This window comes from Ovis canadensis, chromosome 1, assembly GCF_042477335.2.
Source record: "Ovis canadensis isolate MfBH-ARS-UI-01 breed Bighorn chromosome 1, ARS-UI_OviCan_v2, whole genome shotgun sequence".
In the NCBI taxonomy this organism is placed as follows: Eukaryota; Metazoa; Chordata; class Mammalia; order Artiodactyla; family Bovidae; genus Ovis; species Ovis canadensis.
Genome location: NC_091245.1, coordinates 47,812,650 through 47,834,118, shown reverse-complemented (window position 1 = coordinate 47,834,118; position 21,469 = coordinate 47,812,650). Strand labels below are relative to the sequence as shown.

The 21,469-nt window shown below is 37.4% G+C and overlaps 1 protein-coding gene across 1 annotated transcript in view; it reads left to right on the top strand.

The window, feature by feature from the left end:
- Positions 1-20,021, top strand: part of NEGR1 (neuronal growth regulator 1) — a 1,037,860-nt gene extending 1,017,839 nt beyond the window's left edge. The window contains exon 7 of the mRNA XM_069594684.1: positions 16,840-20,021. Coding sequence (XP_069450785.1) covers positions 16,840-16,964 — 125 coding nt within the window. The 3' untranslated portion in view covers positions 16,965-20,021. The remainder of the gene's footprint in view (positions 1-16,839) is intronic.
- Positions 20,022-21,469: the final 1,448 nt, after the last annotated feature.

The window sequence follows — 21,469 nt, the reverse complement described above, 5'->3', positions numbered from 1 at the left end:
GGATCATTTTCACTATCAATATTCGGAATTCCTTCTCCGGTAGATTCCCTACTTCTTCCTCTTTTGTTTGGTTTGGTGGGCAACTCTCCTGTTCCTTTACCTGCTGTGTATTCCTCTGTCTCTTCATCTTGGTTATATTGCTGCGTTTGGAGTGGCCTTTTTATATTCTGGTAATTTATGGAGTTCTCTTTATTATGGAGCTTCCTCACTTTGGGTGGGGTTCTATCAGTGGCTTGTCAAGGTTTCCTGGTTAGGGAGGCTTGTGTTGGAGTTTTGGTGGGTGGAGCTGGGTTTCTTCTCTCTGCAGCGCAGTGGAGTAACCCGTAATGGGTTACGAGACATCAAAGGTTTTGGGATAATTTTGAGCTGCCTGTATATTGAAGCTCAGGGGATTGTTTCTGTGTTGCTGGAGAATTTGCGTGGTATGTCTTGTTTTGGAACTTGTTGGCCCTTGGGTGGAGCTTGGTTTCGGTGCAGGTATGAAGGCATTAGATGAGCTCCTATTGCTTAATGTTCCCTGAATTCAAGAGTTCTCTAATGTCTTCAGGCTTTGTATTTAAGCCTCCTGCTTCTGGTTTTCAGTTTTATTTTTACAGTAGCCTCTAGACTTCTCCATCTATACAACACCGATGATAAAATATCTAGGTTAAAGATGAAAAGTTTCTCCACATTGAGGGACACTCAGAGAGGTTCACTGGGTTATAAGGAGAAGAGAAGATGGAGGAGGTAGTTAGAGGTAACTGGAATGAGATGCGGTGAGATCAAAAGAGAAGAGAGCAAGCTAGCCAGTAGTCACTTCCTTATGTGCGCTCTATAGTCTGGACTGCTCAGAGGTATTTACAGAGTTATACAGGGAAGAGGGGAGGGAGGAAGTAGACAGAGGTGACCAGGAGGATCAGAGAGAGAAATGAGTAGGAGAGAGACAAATCCTGCCAGTAACCTGTTCCTTAGGTGTTTCCCACCGTCTGGAACACACAGAGATTCACAGAGTTGGATAGAGGAGAGATGGGGGAGAAAAGAGACAGAGGCCACCTGGTGGAGAAAAAGGAGAGTCCAGAGGAGGAGAGAGTGGTCAAGCCAGTAATCTCGCTCTCAGGTAACCTGGGGTAGTGTAGTTTGGGTTTTTAAATGTACAAAATTGGCAATAAACACCTAAGAGCAAAGATTAAAAATCTAGAGTAGAGGTTGGATTTTCAAAGATACAATATTAAAGAGAAGCAGAAGGAAAAAGGAAGAAAGAAAAAAAGAAAGAAAGAAAAATAATTATTAAAAAACAAACAAACAGACAGACAAACAATCAAAAAAAAAAAAAAACCATCAACAACCATCCAAAGACTATATATGGTGTTTGCCTGTTTTTGAAGACAATGGTCTGCTTTTCTGGTTGCCTGATGTCCTCTGCCAGCCTACAGAAGTTGTTTTGTAAAGTTTGCTCAGCGTTGAAATGTTCTTTTGAGGAATTTGTGAGGGAGAAAGTGGTCTTCCCATCCTATTCCTCCGCCATCTTTCCTTCCTCCTTCTATTTTTGCTTTTATTTCCAGAATTCTGGGAGGTGGATCACAGAGGATCGTGCTGTGATGTATGTCGGAGAGTGTTTTGCCTATGTTCTCCTCTAGGAGTTTTATAGTTTCTGATCTTACATTTAGATCTTTAATCCATTTTTAGTTTATTTTTGTGTGCGGTGTTAGGAAGTGATCTAGTGGGAGAATGACATTGTAACATGTATACTATCATGTAAGAATTGAATTGCCAGTCTATGTCTGACGCAGGATGCAGCATGCTTGGGGCTGGTGCATGGGGATGACCCAGAGAGATGTTATGGGGAGGGAGGTGGGAGGGGGGTTCATGTTTGGGAACGCATGTAAGAATTAAAGATTTTAAAATTTAAAAACTAAAAAACTAAAAAAAAAAAAAAGCTGCTTACTACTTTGAAGGAAAGTTATGACCAACCTAGATAGCATATTGAAAAGCAGAGACATTACTTTGCCATCAAAGCTCCATCTAGTCAAGGCTATGGTTTTTCCAGTGGCCATTTGTGGATGTGAGAGTTTCACTATAAAGAAAGCTGAGCACCGAAGAATTGATGCTTTTGAACTGTGGTGTTGGAAAAGACTCTTGAGAGTCCCTTGGACTGCAAGGAGATCCAACCAGTCCATCCTAAGGGAGACCAGTCCGGGGTGTTCATTGGAAGAACTGATGTTGAGGCTGAAACTCTAATACTTTGGCCACCTCATGCGAAGAGCTGACTCATTGGAAAAGACCCTGATGCTGGGAAAGATTGAGGGCAGGAGGAGAAGGAGATGACAGAGGATGAGATGGTTGGATGGCATCACTGACTCAATGGACATGGGTTTGGGTAAACTCCAGGAGTTGATGAACAGGGAGGCCTGGTGTGCTGCAGTTCATGGCGTCACAAAGAGTTAGACACAACTGAGAGACTGAACTGAACTGAAAATCAATATGAGTTCAGTTTGCAGTATATGTTCATTGCTGAATCACTATGCAAACGCATTCTTCTTTTTTTCTTTTCATCCTTTGGTGGATCGTCCATTGGACTAGAATTCCCTAGCATGTGATTTTTGTGAATCTGTTCATAATTTCCTTCCATAGCAATTGTATACATCCCATTTTTCCATTTTAGAACTTGGATTAACTTAGGCAGAAAATGTAAGACAAGCTGGAGACTCAAGAAAAGAGCATTTTGATGTTGTAGGTAGGGGAATATTTTATAGCTGAAGTCATATATTTAAGAAATACAATGGGAGACAGAACTTTCATTAGGCATTTTTGCCAGTGTAGCAGAATCCAAAATGATGGGAGTGTAAAAATAGTGGGTATAATAGTCTTAGGATAAAATCTCTAAAAAAAAATCAAACTTAAGATTTTAAGACTACTTTTTCATTATTCAGGATATGTACCTAATAATATAATTATCACCAACTTCATAAAAGTGGTGCAGCTGAACTACCATAAGCTAAGAAAAGTGGAAGCAAAGAGATAGGATACTTGTTTACTTTCAATCAACTTATTTTTCCAAAATTAATTATTGCATATCTACCAAGTGCAAAGCACCATGCACTGTGGGGAATATGAAGTACAGTTTTAATAAGTTGTACAGAAGTTACTCTTGTCTTCTTCACAGAAGAGTGTTATCTTTGTCTGGGAACTGACAAAATGAGCAGATGACTTTAAGTGATTATGCCAGGGCTGTTGTTCAGTTGCTAAGTCGTATTCAACTCTTAGCAACCCCATGGACTGCAGCGCACTAGGCTTTCCTGTCTTTCACTGTCTCCTGGAGTTTGCTCAATCTCATTGCTATTGCGGAGAAAGCAATGGCAATCCACTCCAGCATTCTCGCCTGGAGAATCCCATGGATGGAGGAGCCTGGTAGGCCACAGTCCATGGGGTCACACAGAGTCAGACACAACTGACGCGACTTAGCAGCAGCAGCATGGCCATTGAGTCAGTGCTGCCATCCAGACATCTCATCCTCTGTTGCCACCTCTTCCCTCCTGCCATTAATCGTTCCCAGCATCAGGGTATTTTCCAATTAATCAGCTCTTTGCCTCAGATGACCAAAGTATAGGAGCTTCAGCTTCAGCATCAGTCCTTCCAATGAATATTAAGGACTGATTTCCTTTAGGATTGACTGGTTTGATCTCCTTGCTGTTCAAAGGACTTTCAAGAGTCTTCTCCAGCACCACAGTTCAAAAGCATCTGTTCTTCAGTTCTTAGCCTTTTTTATGGCCCAACTCTCACATCAATACATGACTACTGGAAAAACCATAGCTTTAACTATATGGATCTTTGTTGGGAAAGTGATGTCTCTGCTTTTTATTACACTGTTAGGTTTATCATAGCTTTTCTTCCAAAGAGCAAGTGTCTTTTAATTTCATGGCTGTAGTCACCATCTTCAGTGATTTTGGAGCCTAAGAAAATAAAATCTGCCACTGTTTCCATTTTTTCCCCATCTATTTGCCATGAAATAATGGGACCAGATGACATGATCTTAGTTTTTTGAATGTTGACTTTTTTCTTTATTTTTTTTTATTTGAAGGATAATTGCTTTACGGAATTTTGTGGTTTTCTATCATACATCAATAAGAACCTAGAGCCTATTATACAGAGTGAAATCAGAAATAGAAATATACATATCTTATACTGATGCATATATATGGAATCTAAAAAGATGATATGGGAGAGTTTAATTTCAGGGCAGCGGTGGATAAACAGACATAGAGAGCAAACTGATGGACACAGAAGGAGGGGAGGAGAGGGAGGGGGAGATGTATGGAAAGAGTGAAATGAATGTTGACTTTTAAGCCAGCTATTTCATTCACCTCTTTCACCTTCAGTAAGGGGCTTTTCTGTTCTTGGCTTTCTGCCATTAGGGTGGGATTATCTGCATATCACCAGCTAAAGTAAAAGGTAATGAGAAGATATAGGGCAAGACACAAAAGGTGAGTGAAACAAATATACTGTGCAAATTTATGTCATGTGGAGATAAAAAGAACAATTATTTATCAAGTCCTTATTAGATGAGGTCACTGTTAGCCACTGTGGAAGGGAAAAAAAAAAAGAAGTAAAGAAAGATGAACAAACATGATCCTTGTCCTTTAGGAACCCAGTCTAGGTGACGAGGCAAATCTGAGCGCAAGGTCGGGAAAGAAGAGTTTGAATTTTAGAGCTCTCAAGAGAGGAAGCAAGTAATGGTTAGAAGGTCAAGTACATTATCACAGAGGTAAACCTGGAACTGGGTTCTTAAAGAGAAGGAAAGGTGCGTCATACAGAGGCTGGGAAACTACGAGGAAGTGGAAGAAGGTAATGCCAAGTAGAAGGGTTGCAGCTCAGCGGGTTCAAGGGTACAGTTAGTTCCGAGTATTGTGATCTACTTAGCAGACTGTGAGGAATTATATATAACGATTGTGACCCAGCACACAGAAAGGTACATTGGGCACAGTTAGTGCTCAGTTCAGTCAGTTCAGTCGCTCAGTCGTGTCCAGCTCTTTGTGACCCCATGGACTGCAGCACGCCAGGCTTCCCAGTCTATCACCAACTCATGTCCATTGAATCGGTGAGAGTGCTCAATAAGTCTTTATAGGTACTCAAGCATTGTCTGTGTATTGAGTGAATTCTCTAATCTGTACCCTTAGAGGTGCTACAAAAGGAGCGTATTTTTGGTGTGATTGTTATTGTTTCAAATGTAGAGGACTTTGAGGCACATATGACCTCATTCCAACAACTAGGTATTTCTTCTTGGGCCAAGGTAGGAGCTTACATCTGTATGTCTTGTATAAATACTAATGCATCTTAAAAGCTACCATTTAATGAACAATTCAATTTATGCTAGTTAAGTGCTTTACCTAGTTGGCAACACTATAAGGAATATACTTTTATCCCCTCTGTTCAGCTAGAGAAAACTGAGGCACAGAGGTGTTAAGCTAGTTTATGTGCTTGATGGTTACAAATATATTCTCCATTTCTTTACTAAGAAATTCAAGTAAAAGTCACAAGAGGGCTTCTTTAACAGTGCTCTTGGAGTGTGTGTATGTGTGTGTGTATGTGTATGTGTGTGTTTAACTATGTATGTTTACAATATGATGTCTTCAAAGACATCAAAGAATACATGATTCTTCATTTCTCTAAACTAGAACCAACCTTCCTTTTTGATGGTAGCCAATGTTTCCAAATCCTGCATTATTGCTTGATGATATCACCTTCCCTACAGTGCTCTTGAGCTTTACAGTAAAACCTTATTCAGCTGCAGAAATTAAAATTATCTATAGTTCTCTGTAATAAATATTTTGACAGTGCCAATCACTTAATCAAATCCAGGGAGTAATAAAAAGTAAATTAAATCTTACCACTGTTTTTAAGAAACTTAGTCTCTCTTTAAGGAGATGAACACAAGGGTGAAAAAGTATAAGTAAAAACAAATGGCTATGAGAGAAAAGAGGAACTGGCAGATGAATTCCACCTAGAGTTAGGTAGTAATTCAGCAATTCAATAATACCGCAAGGAAATGGAAGCATAGAGATTCAGCATACTTGAATTCTAGTCTTATTCTTGCCTCTAACTTAAGCACATCATTCAATCTCTACCAGCCTCGTCTCTTCATCTATGGAAGTGAAGGTTTGCACTAAATACCAGTATTCCCTAGAGTTTCAGCAGATTCTAACTTTGTAAGCCAAATGCATTTGAGATGCGTAATGGAAGATGGGTACTATCTCAACAGGTAGAGGTGCAAAAGCCCATCTGAGATGAAGGCAGAGTGTGAACAAATCTGCAAATGAAGCAAAGGCATGGACAACATCCTGAGAATAAAGAATATTCCTGCCTAGTGTGCCTGCCATGTCAGAGAGCAGCCAGCAATAGGACTGGAAAGGTAGCTTTGGGGAAGTTTACAGAGGCTTTTGAGTTCCATACAGAGGCATTTGGATTTTATTAAGGTTTTTTAAGTAGCCAAAATATAATGGCAATGATTAGAGAATCATTGAGAATAACTGAAAGTCAATCTGGAGCATAACGAGTGGAACAATTTAAATAAATCAGAACTACATGGTCAGATAATCATTGGTCTTTATTGCATTTGAAAAGCTAAGAAAAAGTGGTAAGTACATGGAAGATTCCAAAAAAATGGAAAAAGTAATCTAACCTTATGAAATTCTTTATCCTGACTGTTGAAAGAACCATGTTACAGAATAATAGAAAAGAAGCCATTCAGGATAAGCTTCCTAACACATAAGGTGAAAAAAAAGTTAATAAACAAGATACTTTGATCATGAAATCTTTTTTAAACACATAAAAGCTTAAATAATTTCACACCCACATAACCACACATATTTGGTCTTACAAACTCCTTCAGTATGTGAAAATGTTTACCAGTTTGCAATTTCACCCATTTTTTACCACACTAGCAATGTCACACTGATGATACAGCTGATGGTATTGACTATTAGTGACCTTAAGAACACAGCTGGGTTTCTATTTTTACTTCTGTAAAACCTTCTTTCTGCAGCTAGATGATGCTTTAAAGGGCCAAACTAAACTCTAGAGTCAAGGCAGCTTGTATTTTATGTTTACATATGTATTTTACACAACAAAACCAGATTTTAAAACACATATACACACTCCCACACACACAGAGAATAGGTAATAACAATAAAGAAACCTATTTGCAAACCAATGTGGAATGAATAACTGGACTTTGCCCAAGTTCAAAGAACCATTTCAGGTTATGCAGAATTACCTCTATTGGCAACAGACTTTAAAATGGAGCTGCTTTAGATTCAGGTACATCACTGATGATTTGCTAAAAATAAACAAAAATATCTAACACAGAAGATAATGATGAACTTTACAGCCTGAAATATTTTTTCAATGACTATGAAGGACAGAAAAATGGGGACAGAATTTATTTCTGTTTGGGTGGTTACTTACTCTCTTTCACTCAAATGGAGGGTTTCATCTGTCTATTTGCAGAAAAAAGAATTTATCTACAAATAGGCAGATTTCTGAATATAGGTAATACAGAGACAAACATATATTTAAAATTACTAACGTAGGTTGATGCTGAGTAAACAGGATTGCATACTGTGAACGTTGGTAAAATCACTATTTAGCAAGCATAAACAGATTCAAGAATGGTGGTTTGCCAGAGAAAGAGCTTAGTAGTTGCAAAAAACAAGCTGGCAGGGAAATTCCATGAGTCAGAAAAAAGAAAGGAATTGGGTGATTTCTCTAGCCATTCTGCTCATTGTTTACAATACAAAATGGAGATACTTTTTGTGAAAATAATTGTATATTTTTATGCTTGTGAAAGCTTGGTTACTAAAAAATGTTAGAATTTCCTGAAGGTAGGCATTTGATTTTTAACCAAGTGAAAAAGTAAAAAATTTTACATGTTAGGTGGTGGTTTACTTGCTAAGTCATATCCAACTCTTGGGACCCCTTGGACCCCTCTGTCCGTGGGATTCTCTAGGCAAGAATATTGGAGTGGGTTGCCATTTTCTTCTTCAGGAGATCTACTAGCTCAGGAATCAAACCCAGGTCTCCAGCATTGCTGGCAGATTCTTCACCAACTGAGCTACAGGGGAAGTTCAGTTCCTACTAGGGAAGCTCAATGAGGATATGTATGTAAATAGAGATTTTGTATAACCTTAGGTCTCTTTGAAAAAAAGTGCATCAATGTGCCCTTGTTAGCCTGATTCCTTCTAAAGAAAATAAAAAAGGCTAACAGGAATTCAGAGTCAGTTGTCCAAGTCTTTCTCTCCTCTAAGTATGAGTGGAGCTATAGCTATGGTGAAGTGAAAGTGAAAATGTTGCTCAGTCATGTCTGACTCTTTACAACCCCATGCACTATTGCTCACCAGGCTCCTCTGGTCCATGGAATTCTCCAGGCAAGAATACTGGAGTGCGTAGCCATTCCCCTTTGCCAGGGGATCTTCCAGACCCAGGGATGGAACTGGGTCTCCTGCATTGCAGATGGATTCTTCACTGTCTGAGCCATCTGGGAGGCCCTAGCTGTGGTAAAGTGAAGTCGCTCAGTCGTGTCCGACTCTTTGCGACCCCATGGACCATAACCCACCAGGCTCCTCTGTCCATGGGATTTTCCAGGCAAGAGTACTGGAGTGGGTTGCTGTGGTAAGAACTCACAAATTAAGCCTTACTCTGCAGGACTGAGAGCTGCTTGAAAAGTGGATTATGCTATATTTATTTCTCTGTATTTCAGGAAACAATGTATGGCGCAAAAAAAGGTGTGTTGAGTAAAAACATCTGAAAAAGTCCACATTGGTAGCCCTACTGCATGACAGCTATGGTTCTCAAGCATTACTCAAGTCCAGGCCTAAGGGAGGAAGAAGATTTTGGAGGGTGCCAGTATGGGGACATGCTGTAATGACACAAACAAAGCCCTCCCCTACACAGAAATAGCTGTTCCATAGGAGTGAGATAGGGCATGGTTCCTGATAAGCCATAGTTTGTGCTGTGTCTTTAAAGCAATACATCCTCTCTTAGGGTGTGGGCCTAAGAGAGAAATAGCTCAGAAAGGAATAATTAGATGATGTTGCCGATGCTGAGACGTGTCTGATTCATCCAGACACTGTAATCAAAAGTTGTACATCCGGTGGTAAAGCATATCTCCGTGCTCCTCTCATCCCCAAATCGCCGCCCAGTATCATGCAGAAGTAAATGATGTAAAAAATTTGGGTGTGATCTGAGCTTCTGATGTGTTATCCCTGACACCTGCTGATGGTGTTAAGGGGTGGATATTGCTAAAGAAAGGATTAAACTATCTTTCTAACAAACTACTCCCACATTGTGAGTTGTACTACATTTAGACTGAATCAGTGTTGCATGATTTCTCAGTAAACTAATATGCACTCTTTTGAATCGCTCTCTTTTATTTAAAATCTAATTTAGGTGTAAATCATTCACTTTCCATTAAGGTATAAGGTTTCAGTAAAATGCAAGTTCAGGCCAGATTCTCTTATGGAAGCAAAGTTAACGTAGCTAAATAACTCTACCTAAGATTGCAACAAGAATCTTAAAAATATGACTCAAAGTTAGTTTAGTTAAAGCTTCAGTAATTTAAGGAAATTGCCTAGGCAAGTAATTGGTATTATACCAAACTAAATATTTCACAGTTACATTTGCTTTTGCCTAAAAATAAAAACTGGAGCAATACAAGGGAAAACTGCCAAGACTGAAAATAATATTCAGCAGCTGTAAGTAATTGGGAGTGATAATCATAATTAGACAAGATGTAAGATATGTATTAAAGCCCAGATTGGATCTTCCTGTTGGCAACTGGGAGAAATCCCAAAGGCCTGGACCCTCCACATAGCCCACATACTCTGCTTCATGCCTCAAAGCCCTTCTGTCACCAAGCTTGGCATTAGATGAGCCATGAAACCATTCCCAAGGACATGTGCCACATGGTTACTCTTGAGAAAAGATAGAGGAAAAGAAGAAATGGAAGAGGGTCATACTCTGTCTTCAAGCAGCCTGCAAAGAGAAGAAACAGCCGATTATCTTGCAGTAATTGGCATCCACGTCCTCTGAAAGAAGTCAAGATAATAAAGAAAATAAATATTTTTGTAAGATAAAATGGAGGTCAGCTTTGTAGGACCAGAGAAACATTGGTTTAACCAAGTAGAGGTGAGGAATGAAGTAAAACAGCCTTATTCCATAGAAAACAACTCAAGCTAAAGAGAAAGCTCTATGGGGACAGGAGCCACTTCAGTTTTGTTCATTCATTCAGAAAATGCCTGACACATAGCACAGGCTCAACTTGCTAAATGAATGAGCAGATTGATAGTGCTTAGATAATACTTGAGGGAGATAATACTTGAGGGAGTTTATCCTGTGTTAGATGTTGTACTGGGTGTTTTAAGTGTATCAACACATTTAATCTTCACTGTCACTTCTGAGATATTGTCAGTACCAATCCTAATTTGCTAATGAGGATGCTAAACTAAGCACAGCTAAGAAACATGCCAAGTTACTCTAGTTAGAAAGAGGTATCTTTCTACATATATATAATTTATTTTTATAATAAAGATATGTGTATCTTTCTCTTCTACTGGTCTATAAGCATAATGAAATTATAGAACATTCCCCCTTGTCATAAATGGCTTCCCAGGTGGTGCTAGAGGTAATCTGCCAATGTAGCAGACATAAGAGAAGCAAGTTCGATCCCTGGATTGGGAAGATCCCCTGTAGAAGGGAATGGCAACCCACTCCAGTATTCTCGGTTGGAGAATCCTGTGGATGGAGGAGCCTGGTGGGCTATCGTCCATAGGGTTGCAAACAGTCAGACACAACTGAAGTGACTCAGCACACACATAAGTAAAAAAGGAAGTATTTATGAAATAAGGTAGGAGATTAAAAATTGTTATTAGATTAGGTGGGCTTTATGGGGGAGGTTTTAATTTACATTTTTACAGAAGAATAGGACTTTGATAAGTGGCTAAGGAGAATAGGAAGTAGGCCCTTTTAGGATTAAGGATATGGTATGTGCAAATGACAGGGAAGACTGTTTAGAAAAATGTCTTATGTGCCTGAAGCTAAGAGTGTATATGAATCTGGACAAGTTGACTAGAACCAAATATCAGACATCCTTGAATACTGAGCCACACAATTTTGGCTTTCCTCAACAGGCAGTGGAAACCCTGAAGGTCTGGGACTAACGTAGGCTCCTACTCTTGCTTATGCTGGTACAATCTACTGTCCACAGAACAGTCAAGGGTACATTTAAAATGTCAGCTAGTCCCTCTGCATGTAACTGTGTTGTAGATTCTCATATCACTCAGAAGGAAAACAAACTCTCACTACAGTCCAACTACACCTATGACCACATGCCAGTTCCCTCCTAATGTTATTTAGGATAGGTAGCAGTATGATACTCAAAGGCAACTAAAAACATGGCAGGGAACATACAACAGATCTGACCATCACAGAGGCAAAGAAGGATGTCTCCAAATTCAAGACCATATCTGGGGGCCCAGGTTCATCTATACTCTCTGTCTTTTGCTGCAAGAGGATGATGCTACAAAGTTTGTTTGATACGTGATTTTCCCCTATCATCTACCTCATGATCTGTCTCCCTGTTGTTGCTCAGTTGCTCAAAGCAGCCCCATGGAGCTCAATGCAGCTCACCAGGCTTCCCTGTTCTTTACTGTCTCCTGGGGCTTGCTGAAACTCACATCCATTGAGTCGGTGATGCCATCCAATCATCTTGTCCTCTGTCATCCCCTTCTCCTCCTGCCTTCAATCTTTCCCAGCATCAGGGTCTTTTCCAATGAGTGGGCTCTTCGCATGAGTGGCCAAAGTATTGGAGCTTCAGCTTTGGCATCAGTCCTTCCAGTGAATATTCAGGGTTGATTTTCTTAAGGATTGACTGGTTTGATCTCCTTGCAGTCCAAGGGATTCTCAAGAGCCTTCTCCAACACCACAGTTTGAAAGCATCATTTCTTTGGCAGTCAGCCTTCTTTATAGTCCAACTTTCACATCTGTACATGACAACTGGAAAACCAGTAGCTTTGACTTTATGGACCTTTGCTAGAAAAGTGATGTCTCTGATTTTTAAAACGCTGTCTAAGTTTGTCATAGCTTTCCTTCCAAGGAGCAAGTGTCTTTTAATTTCGTGGCTGCAATCAACTGTCTGCAGTGATTTTGAAGCCAAAGAAAATAAAGTCTGTCACTGTTTCTATTGTTTTCCCATCTATTTGCCATGTCATGATGGGACTAGATGCCATGATCTTTGTTTTTTGAATATTGAATTGTAAGCCAGCTTTTTCCTGCCTAGAGAACCCCATGGACAGAGGAGCCTGGTGGACTACAGTCCATGGGGTCACAAAGACTCAGACGGAATTGACTGAGCACACACTCATGCAAGAACTATGATAAAAGGGTATATTTGGAGATATATGAAATTGAGTAATAAAAGAATCATATGTACATGTACATGAGTAATCAGTCTTGTCCAGCTCTATATGACCTCATGGATTGGAGCCCCCCTAAGCTCTTCTGTCCTTGGGATTCTCCAGGCTAGAATACTGGAATAGGTTGCCATTTACTACTCCAGGGCATCTTCGTGACCCAGGGATCAAATCTGCATCTCCTGTGTTTCCTGCATTGGCAGGCAGATATTTTACCACTGTGCCACCTTACCCACATTATTATATGTTGTGTTTCCAGTACTTAGTACAGTTCTTAGTACCTAGTTCAATAAATATTTGCTGAATGAATGAAAGTGTATGGTAAATTCTCTAACTTATAGACAAGTAGCTTGCTTGCTTCACAAAAAAAGATTTTATTTTGTAGGAGAGACATATATTCCTTTTGAAAGTGAAAGTGAAAAATCACTCAGTTGTGTCCAACTCTTTGTGACCCATGAAATTCTCCAGGCCAGAATATTGGACAGGTTAGCCTTTCCTTTCTCCAGGGGATCTTCCCAACCCAGGGATTGAACCCAGGTCTCCCACATGGCAGGTGGATTCTTTACCAGCTGAGCCACAAGGGAAGCCCAAGAATACTGGAGTGGGTAGCCTACCCCTTCTCTAGTGGATTTTCGCAACCCAGGAATTGAACCGGGTTCTCCTCCATTGCAAGCAGATTCTTTACCAACTGAGCTATCAGGGAAGACTCTAACCTATCTATTTATTTATTTAACTGAATTGTTCGTTCAATAGATATTTCTTGAGTACCCACTGTGTACCAGAACTTACCAGACTTTGTATCTGGAAATAGTAAGATATACAAAACAGGCCCTAGGAGAGTTTATAATCTGGTGAAAGAAATAGATATACACACAAATAGTTGTAACACAATATGATAGTTTTATTAAAAGGAATATGTATTGCGACCTCATGACACAATAGGGTAATCTGTTCAGCTTGTTGAAAAAGGAAAGGAGATTCAGGAAAGATTGACCCAAAATGCATTTTAAAGGATGAATAAGGAGTTTTGAGAGTCCTTTTTACTCTACTCAATTAATGTACTATTTAATTTGTCATGATAATAAAAATATCTTTTCTTTGTGTGCTTGGCTTTTAAGATCTGTTTCTTATTTATGATATCATTTTATGTACTTTGCTAATGATTAGTCCTTTATTATTATACTGGTTTTATTGCACTCAAGATTCCTAAATAACAGTAGCAATAACTATGAAATAGATGTCACTGAGAAGGTAACAGGCCAATTCACTATTTATTTATGTTTAAAAAAATAAAACATGATTCTAAGTCCTGAATAAGAGAAAATAATTTAAGTAGTTTCATGGTTTTAAATTAGACTTCTTGCATGTCAAAACTTGAAAAGCTATCTCTTCAACAATAGACTTATTTTCTTCATCATCTTCTCATTGTTTAAAACTCATTTGTGATACAAAGTGAAAGTGAAAGTGAAGCCGCTCAGTCGTGTCTGACTCTTTGCGACCCCACTCACTGACTATAGCCTACGAGGCTCCTGGGTCCATGGGATTTTCCAGGCAAGAATACTAGAGTGGGCTGCCATTTAAAGAGAAACATCAAATAGTTGATTTTGCTACATGTTTACTAAAGTGTAGTAGTTTTAGCCCTTGAATCTCACTCACATGGAATCAACAATTGTATTTTTAAGAAAACTCCCCACTGGCAGGGCTCAAGGCATCTTCTATCTCCTTTGATTTCTTAGAGTTATAAACAACACAATATATTCTTCTTGTAACATGAAAATATAGGCATTGGTGAAAGTTCCATTAAAAACTAGCTGCTGGCAATTCAAATTCAGTGTGACTAAAACAGCTTCCAGATTTGAATTATGAATTTGGGGGTTAAATAACATTCTTTCATTACATTATTCATTTCCTACTAGAAAACAGTACTTGAAATCCTGATTTCATTAATAAGAGGTAGTTAAAAATACATTGGTGGAGTTGTTTTATTATTACTATTATTATTCTTATGGTAAATGAGAACCAGTCTCAAGCATAGCTAAACATGTCTGCGACATTCAGTTTCTGGAACATAACATAATTCACATTCAAAGAGGCAACTGTCCTCTTATGAAACAAAGTGGAATCCATTAAGTAGACTCCCACAGTATCCCATGCTTGGTGAATCACTAGGTGCAATCTCTCAGTGAAAATTCAGCATGACTGTTAGCCAAGTACCCACAGGAGTTTCTCTCTAAGATTGTGATCTTTCCAATGTATAAATATAGTCATACAATTCAACAGCTCCAAATTCTTCAAAATCTCCTCCAGTATAAAAAGCTAAACATTTTTTTCAATACAGTCGAGTTCATTCTATCTGCCTAGAGTTCCGTTTCAATTTTCTCCACTCCAGGCCTCAAACTTCACAGTCCAGCAACACTAATCTACTTTTAGAGCCTAGAATACATGCCGTGATCTTGCCTTTCCTCATGCCTTTGAATATATTGTTTCCTCTACTCAGATGATCGTCCCCTTTGGTAAAACTATCTGTTAAATCATCTTCCCTTTGCCCAGGCAATTTTAAATACACAATTTTCTATCTCACTGCAGTTTGCCCATGCAGTTCTAATATTCCTAAGATTGTATTATAATTGTTTGATATCTTTCCTCACACACACACACACACAAGGTCCTGGAAGAGAAAATCTCTTTGTTTTTTCAGCATTTAGTATAGCATCTGGCCAATAAAAAAGACCCACAAATATGTGTGTGTGTATTTATATATGTATACATACATACATACATACCAGGGAAGCCCTGTCCCTAGTATCTCAGCCAGTAAAGAATCTGCCTGCAGTGCAGGAGACCCAGGTTCTATCTCTGGGTTTGGAAAATCCCCTGGAGAAGGAAATGGCAATCCACTCCAGTATTCTTGTCTGGAAAATCCTAGGAACAGAGAAGCCTGGCAGGTATAGTCCATGGGCTCGCAAGAGTTGGACATGACTTAGTGACTAAACCAAACCATATAATATATATATGATATATAATATCACATATAATATATATTATATATAATATCATATATGATATATAATATCATATAATATATATGATATATAATATCATATATAAGATATATGATATATGATATCATATATAAGATATATGATATATATATCATACTCAGCAAGTATCAGCTGATATATATATGATATATTATCATATATGATATATATGATATATATTTATCATATATGATATATATGAAATTAAAAATATCACATAGATGTGGAATCTGATAAAGCAAGCAGAACTTGTAAAAGCACAGGTAGACTAGTGTTACCAGAGGCTGGGAGCTGGGGAAATTGCAGAGATGGTTGTATAAGGGTATAAACTTACAATCAGTAGACACATAAGTTTTGTAGATCTAATGTACAACATAGTGACTGTAGACAATAATACTGTGCTATAACCTTCAAAGTTGCTAAGAGACTAGATCTTAACTGTTCCCACCATAAAAATGATCATTTTTTTAATAATAATATTCTTTATTTTTATGATAGTACTTTAAAAAGATTTTGTTTACTTGTTTATTTTTGGCTTCACTGGGTCTTAGTTGCTGCACGTAGGCTTCCTCTAGTTGTGGTGGATGGGGGCCACTTTCTTGCTGCAATGATGTTCTCATTGCGGTGGCTTCACTTGCTGTGGAACACAGGCTATAGGGTGCATGGGCTTCAGTAGCTGTGGCTCAGGGGCTCCAGAGAACAGAGTCAGTGGCTGTGGCACATGGGCTTAGCTGCCCTGTGGCATATGGGGTCTTCCTGGACCAGGGATCAAATCCAAGTTTCCTGCACTGGAAGCTGGATTCTTAACCATTAGATGAACAGAGAAGTCTCAAAAATGATTATGTGACATGATAGAAGTGTCAGCTACCGCTATGGTGGTGATCATATTGCAATATACAAGTGTATCAAATCCACACTGTTGTACACCTTAGACTTACACACTGTTATAGTTCAACTATATCTCAATAAAAACAAATTTAAAATATATACATAAATGAATATTGTCCACTATTAGAAATAGTTACAATGCGTATAAGATAAATAATGTTAGCTGATATTTGCTGAGGACTTATGTCCAGTCCAATGCAATGTGCTACATGTGCTTCACCTCAAATTCTCACTGCAGTGCTGCCAGGTGGATTATATTATTTCTATTTTGTTCTTGAGAAAACTGAAGATCAGAGAGGTTAGTCGAATAGGCCACACATTTCTATACAGCAGAACCAGATGTGAATCTGAAATCTGTCTGACTCCAGTGCTAGTTTTTTCCCCAGAACACCCGGCTGCTTTTTGATTATTGTTGAGACCTTGAAAGACACAAATTAGATTTTGATTTATTCTTCTCCATTTCTTTCCAGCTCCAAGTACAGCCCAGTATGGAATTACCGGGAGCGCTGACGTTCTTTTCTCCTGCTGGTACCTTGTGTTGACACTGTCCTCTTTCACCAGCTTATTCTACCTGAAGAATGCCATTCTACAATAAATATAAAGACCCATAAAAGGCTTTTAAGGATTCTCTGAAAGTGCTGATGGCTGGATCCAATCTGGTACAGTTTGTTAAAAGCAGCGTGGGATATAATCAGCAGTGCTTACATGGGGATGATCGCCTTCTGTAGAATTGCTCATTATGTAAATACTTTAATTCTACTCTTTTTTTGATTAGCTACATTACCTTGTGAAGCAGTACACATTGTCCTTTTTTTAAGACGTGAAAGCTCTGAAATTACTTTTAGAGGATATTAATTGTGATTTCATGTTTGTAATCTACAACTTTTCAAAAGCATTCAGTCATGGTCTGCTAGGTTGCAGGCTGTAGTTTACAAAAAAACGAATATTGCAGTGAATATGTGATTCTTTAAGGCTGCAATACAAGCATTCATTTCCCTGTTTCAATAAGAGTCAACCCACATTTACAAAGATGCATTTTTTTTCTTTTTTGATAAAAAAGCAAATAATATTGCCTTCAGATCATTTCTTCAGAATATAACATATCTAGATTTTTCTGCTCGCATGATATTCAGGTTTCAGGAATGATCCTTTTAATATAACTGGCTGTGCAGCTCTGCTTCTCTTTCCTGTAAGTTCAGCATGGGTGTGCCTTCATAAAATAATTTTCTCTTCATCTCCAACTAATAAAATGTTTTTGCCAAATTCTACAACTTGAAAGCAAAAATAAACCACAGTGATAAAGTTAATACTAACTATATCTTGTCTCTAAAGAACAAAGGAGCTATCAAATTGTAAAAATCTCTTCCCTCATTACCAATAGGGTTTTGAGAATTTTGCCCCATGATAGCTCAGCTTTGTGATGAAAACAATTTAACTAATATAGTACAGGTAAATCCACTGTATGATTTCTTTAGTTGTAGCTAAGTGTTAGATTCACTTTGGGAAATAATTCCCGTTAAAATGATAGCACAGTCCATCCAAAATTGTCTGGCAATACAGCATCTTTTCCTTTCACTATTACAGGCCAAAATTTTTAAGGTGGTTTGTCAGAAAGGACACAAAGTCCAATTACCGAACATTAAATGAGATGGTAAACATTCAAAATTAATTTGGTTCTGTGGCAAATAAGTTGGTACGCTAGATATAGTGTTCCTGTGGACAGGAGCATTTTGCATATTTTCCAGCTGAAAACATTACTCAGTTGATAGTTTGGCATACATGTTGTACAAAAATGCTCCAAAATATAACAAATATTCCATCCTAGTATGCAGCAGATCAATCCCTGAAATAACTAATTCTGTGGTTAAATCTTTCTCTATAGCCATGTCAGCTTAAACAAGCAAAGCTAAAATGAAAAAAAAATTATCATGCTTTATTTCTTACATGTTATATGTAAGATGTGTTCAAATGAAGACAAGCCATTAGTGATGAAGAATGTCTTAAATTAATTGCTAAATTATCATGGATTTTAAATTATTTCTATCACAAAGAATGAAAACTACATTTTTGAAGGAAATTGCTGTTATTCTACAAGTATTATGTTACAAGAATAGTTCGATGGTTTACTCTTTACTAAAGATAGACCATAGCCTTGAAAGCCATTTGCAAGTTTGATAAAGTTACCAATTTTACTATCCCTAGAGAAATTTCTGCAAATAGTTCCCTTTTGCAAGTTATAACAACACCTGCTAATCTAGTTAGAAACAAGATATTTCACAGAGGTTGTATACATTTAAGATATATAATGTAGATAAGTAAAATATAAGTAAAACTTTGTCCCAAAGTACAACATAAATCTATTTTAATTAGAGTTGTGAATCCTAAATGAGGAGGCATATATATACAACATTTCCACAAAATGGCAATGATATTGCATAATGCTATTAAATTTACTGTAATAATTTATTATGTTATTTTGACTGATGCACTAAGAAAGGTTTTTACAAAAACAACATATGACATTTTAACTTTGATTATTATTGATTTGCTTTTCAAAATCTTTTTGTGGAATCAGTGAGTAAACTACAAAATATTTTTTGTGTGTATTGCAGCTTTAAAGTGGCACACTCCATAATAATCTACTTACTAGAAATAGTGGTGCTACCACAGAAGTGTTAACCATCAGTACCATTGTTTGGGAGAAAGAAACAGATCAAGAATGCATATTATACAGTGATCGCTTTCCTAGAGTAAAAATACCTCCTCTTTGTAAGGTTTGTAGGGTAAATGTGAGGTAAACTGAGGTATAAACTATGGATGAACCAAATAATTAGTTCAAAGTGTTGTCATGATTCCGAATTTGTGGAGTCTGGTGTTTTTCCCATAGAATGTGACAGAAGTACAGTCATAGCTCAGTAGCTATATGTATTTGCCTTTATGTTAGAAGAGACTTTCTTGAGTGACATGTTTAAATAAAGGAGGTATTCACTATGTTTTTCTGTATCAAGCAGCATTCCTAGTTGTTAGGCCCCTGGACAGAGTGAAATCATGAGTATTTATGAGTTCAATATTGTTCAAATAAGGCTACAGTATTTGCTTTTTTGTGTGAATGTATTGCATATAATGTTCAAGTAGATGATTTTACATTTATGGACATTTGAAATGTCTGATTATTCCATTTTATCAGTCCTGATTGTACAAGATTGTTGCAATTTCAAAATAGCAGTTTTATGAAACTGATTTATCTTTTGATCTATAACAATTTTTCTAGCTATTCATTTCAGCATTATATTTCTACAGGTTCGATTTGTGGGACTCTTTTTGTTGCCCCTGAATTTTTTTCAAAGAAAGAAAAAAGAAAAAGCAGTTGAGAAAGTAGAGTAGAAAGAAAAAAGACTGAAAGGGGGAAAAGGTAAAGGGGAAAGAAAAAAAGCAAGGAAGGAAAAGAAGGAAAGAGGGAAGAAGAAAGGAGAGGCTGGGAGGGAGGGAAGAGCCAGAATATTAGGGTAGTCGACGTAATTCACTTGCATTCTTTTAACTGCAACTGGTGTAATTATGTTTTATTTACAATGATCCCATTTGAAACATAAGTCCTGTTACACCATTGAGTTACTATTATGCAGCAATTATATAATGAAAAGTACTGCCCAAACTATAGTATTGTGTTATGGCGGGGACACTACAAGATTTGAGAGAGAGAGAACATCAAACTTAAAGCCACTGTTGGGGAGTTCAAACTTAGCTGAAAAATTAATGCTTCATCATAACATTTAAGCTATATCTAGAAAGTAGACTGGAGAACTGAGGAAATTACCAGATAATTCAGGACAGTATATATAAATACCCCAGTGTGTGAACTCAGAAAACTCTGAGAAATTTATCAAAGCCAATTATCTATATTGATTAAATTTACTGAATAACTGTTAATTTATCCATTGTGCTTAGCTTTGTGACACAGCCAAAAGTTATCTATTTAATCTTTTCAATAAAACTTGTTTTTTGAAATTCAGAAATGATTTAAAAAGAGGTCAGGTTTTTAACTATTTATTGAAGTATGTGGATGTACAGTATTTCAATAGATATGAATATGAATAAATGGTATGCCTTAAGATCCTTTGAATATGTATTTACTTTAAAGACTGGAATAAGCTCTTCCTGTCTTTTAGTAAAACATCCATATTTCATAATCTGATGTAAAATATGTTGTACTGTTTCCAATAGGTGAATATAAAGTCAGTTTATCAATTAAAATATGTACTTGACTCATTTGAAAATTCTACTAATTTGAGGGAAAAGAGAAGAAATAGTAAACATATTTCTGCTATTCCCTTCTTTTCTGTTGCTTCCACCGTACCACACTCACATCTTTCAGATACTCCAAAGCAACACAAGATGAAAATGTTAGAAGCTACAGTTTAAAAAGGATCCACTTTGTAGCCTTTCCCTCTGTTCCTGATTCCCCAAAGGTCTAACAAGCTGAACTACAGCTAGCCTGAAGAAGAAATTTTCTGGAAAGATTTTATTATCAATTATTTAGAACTTTTACCTCCTAAAATGCATCACAGTAAGCAACAGAGACTGATGATGAAATCTTGTTGGTTTTACAGACTAAAGATCTGAAAATGGAAATGCCTATAGAAGTTAGGCAGAGAGTACAATTTCATGAGATTGCTGGGTATAAAACAAGGAGTATATATTCCACTTCAAAGCATTCAGATACTATTTCAATAAAAACACCTTGCTTTCCAAACAAAATGTGATTTGACTGAAAGCCCATAGTTTGTAACAGCTGTAACATTTGTGTAAAATGAGGGCCACTCCAAATGAATGATTCAACCTCTCTTTTCCAAACCTGTCCATTTATGCTCATCATGCAAACAGAAGGGAACAATGTGGTAGATAAAAAAACAAACTGTGAAAAAGATTTACACTTGATGCATTAAGCTATTTTAAAGTATGGGTGTCATTGCCATTCTGTGAAAACCATATCTACCAAATCTCTTTCCCTTTTCAAAACCAAAAACACGCACAAATAAACATCTTATTTTCCCTCTGGCTCATTATTTCTCCCTTTGTAATTTCTATTATGCAAACAATCAC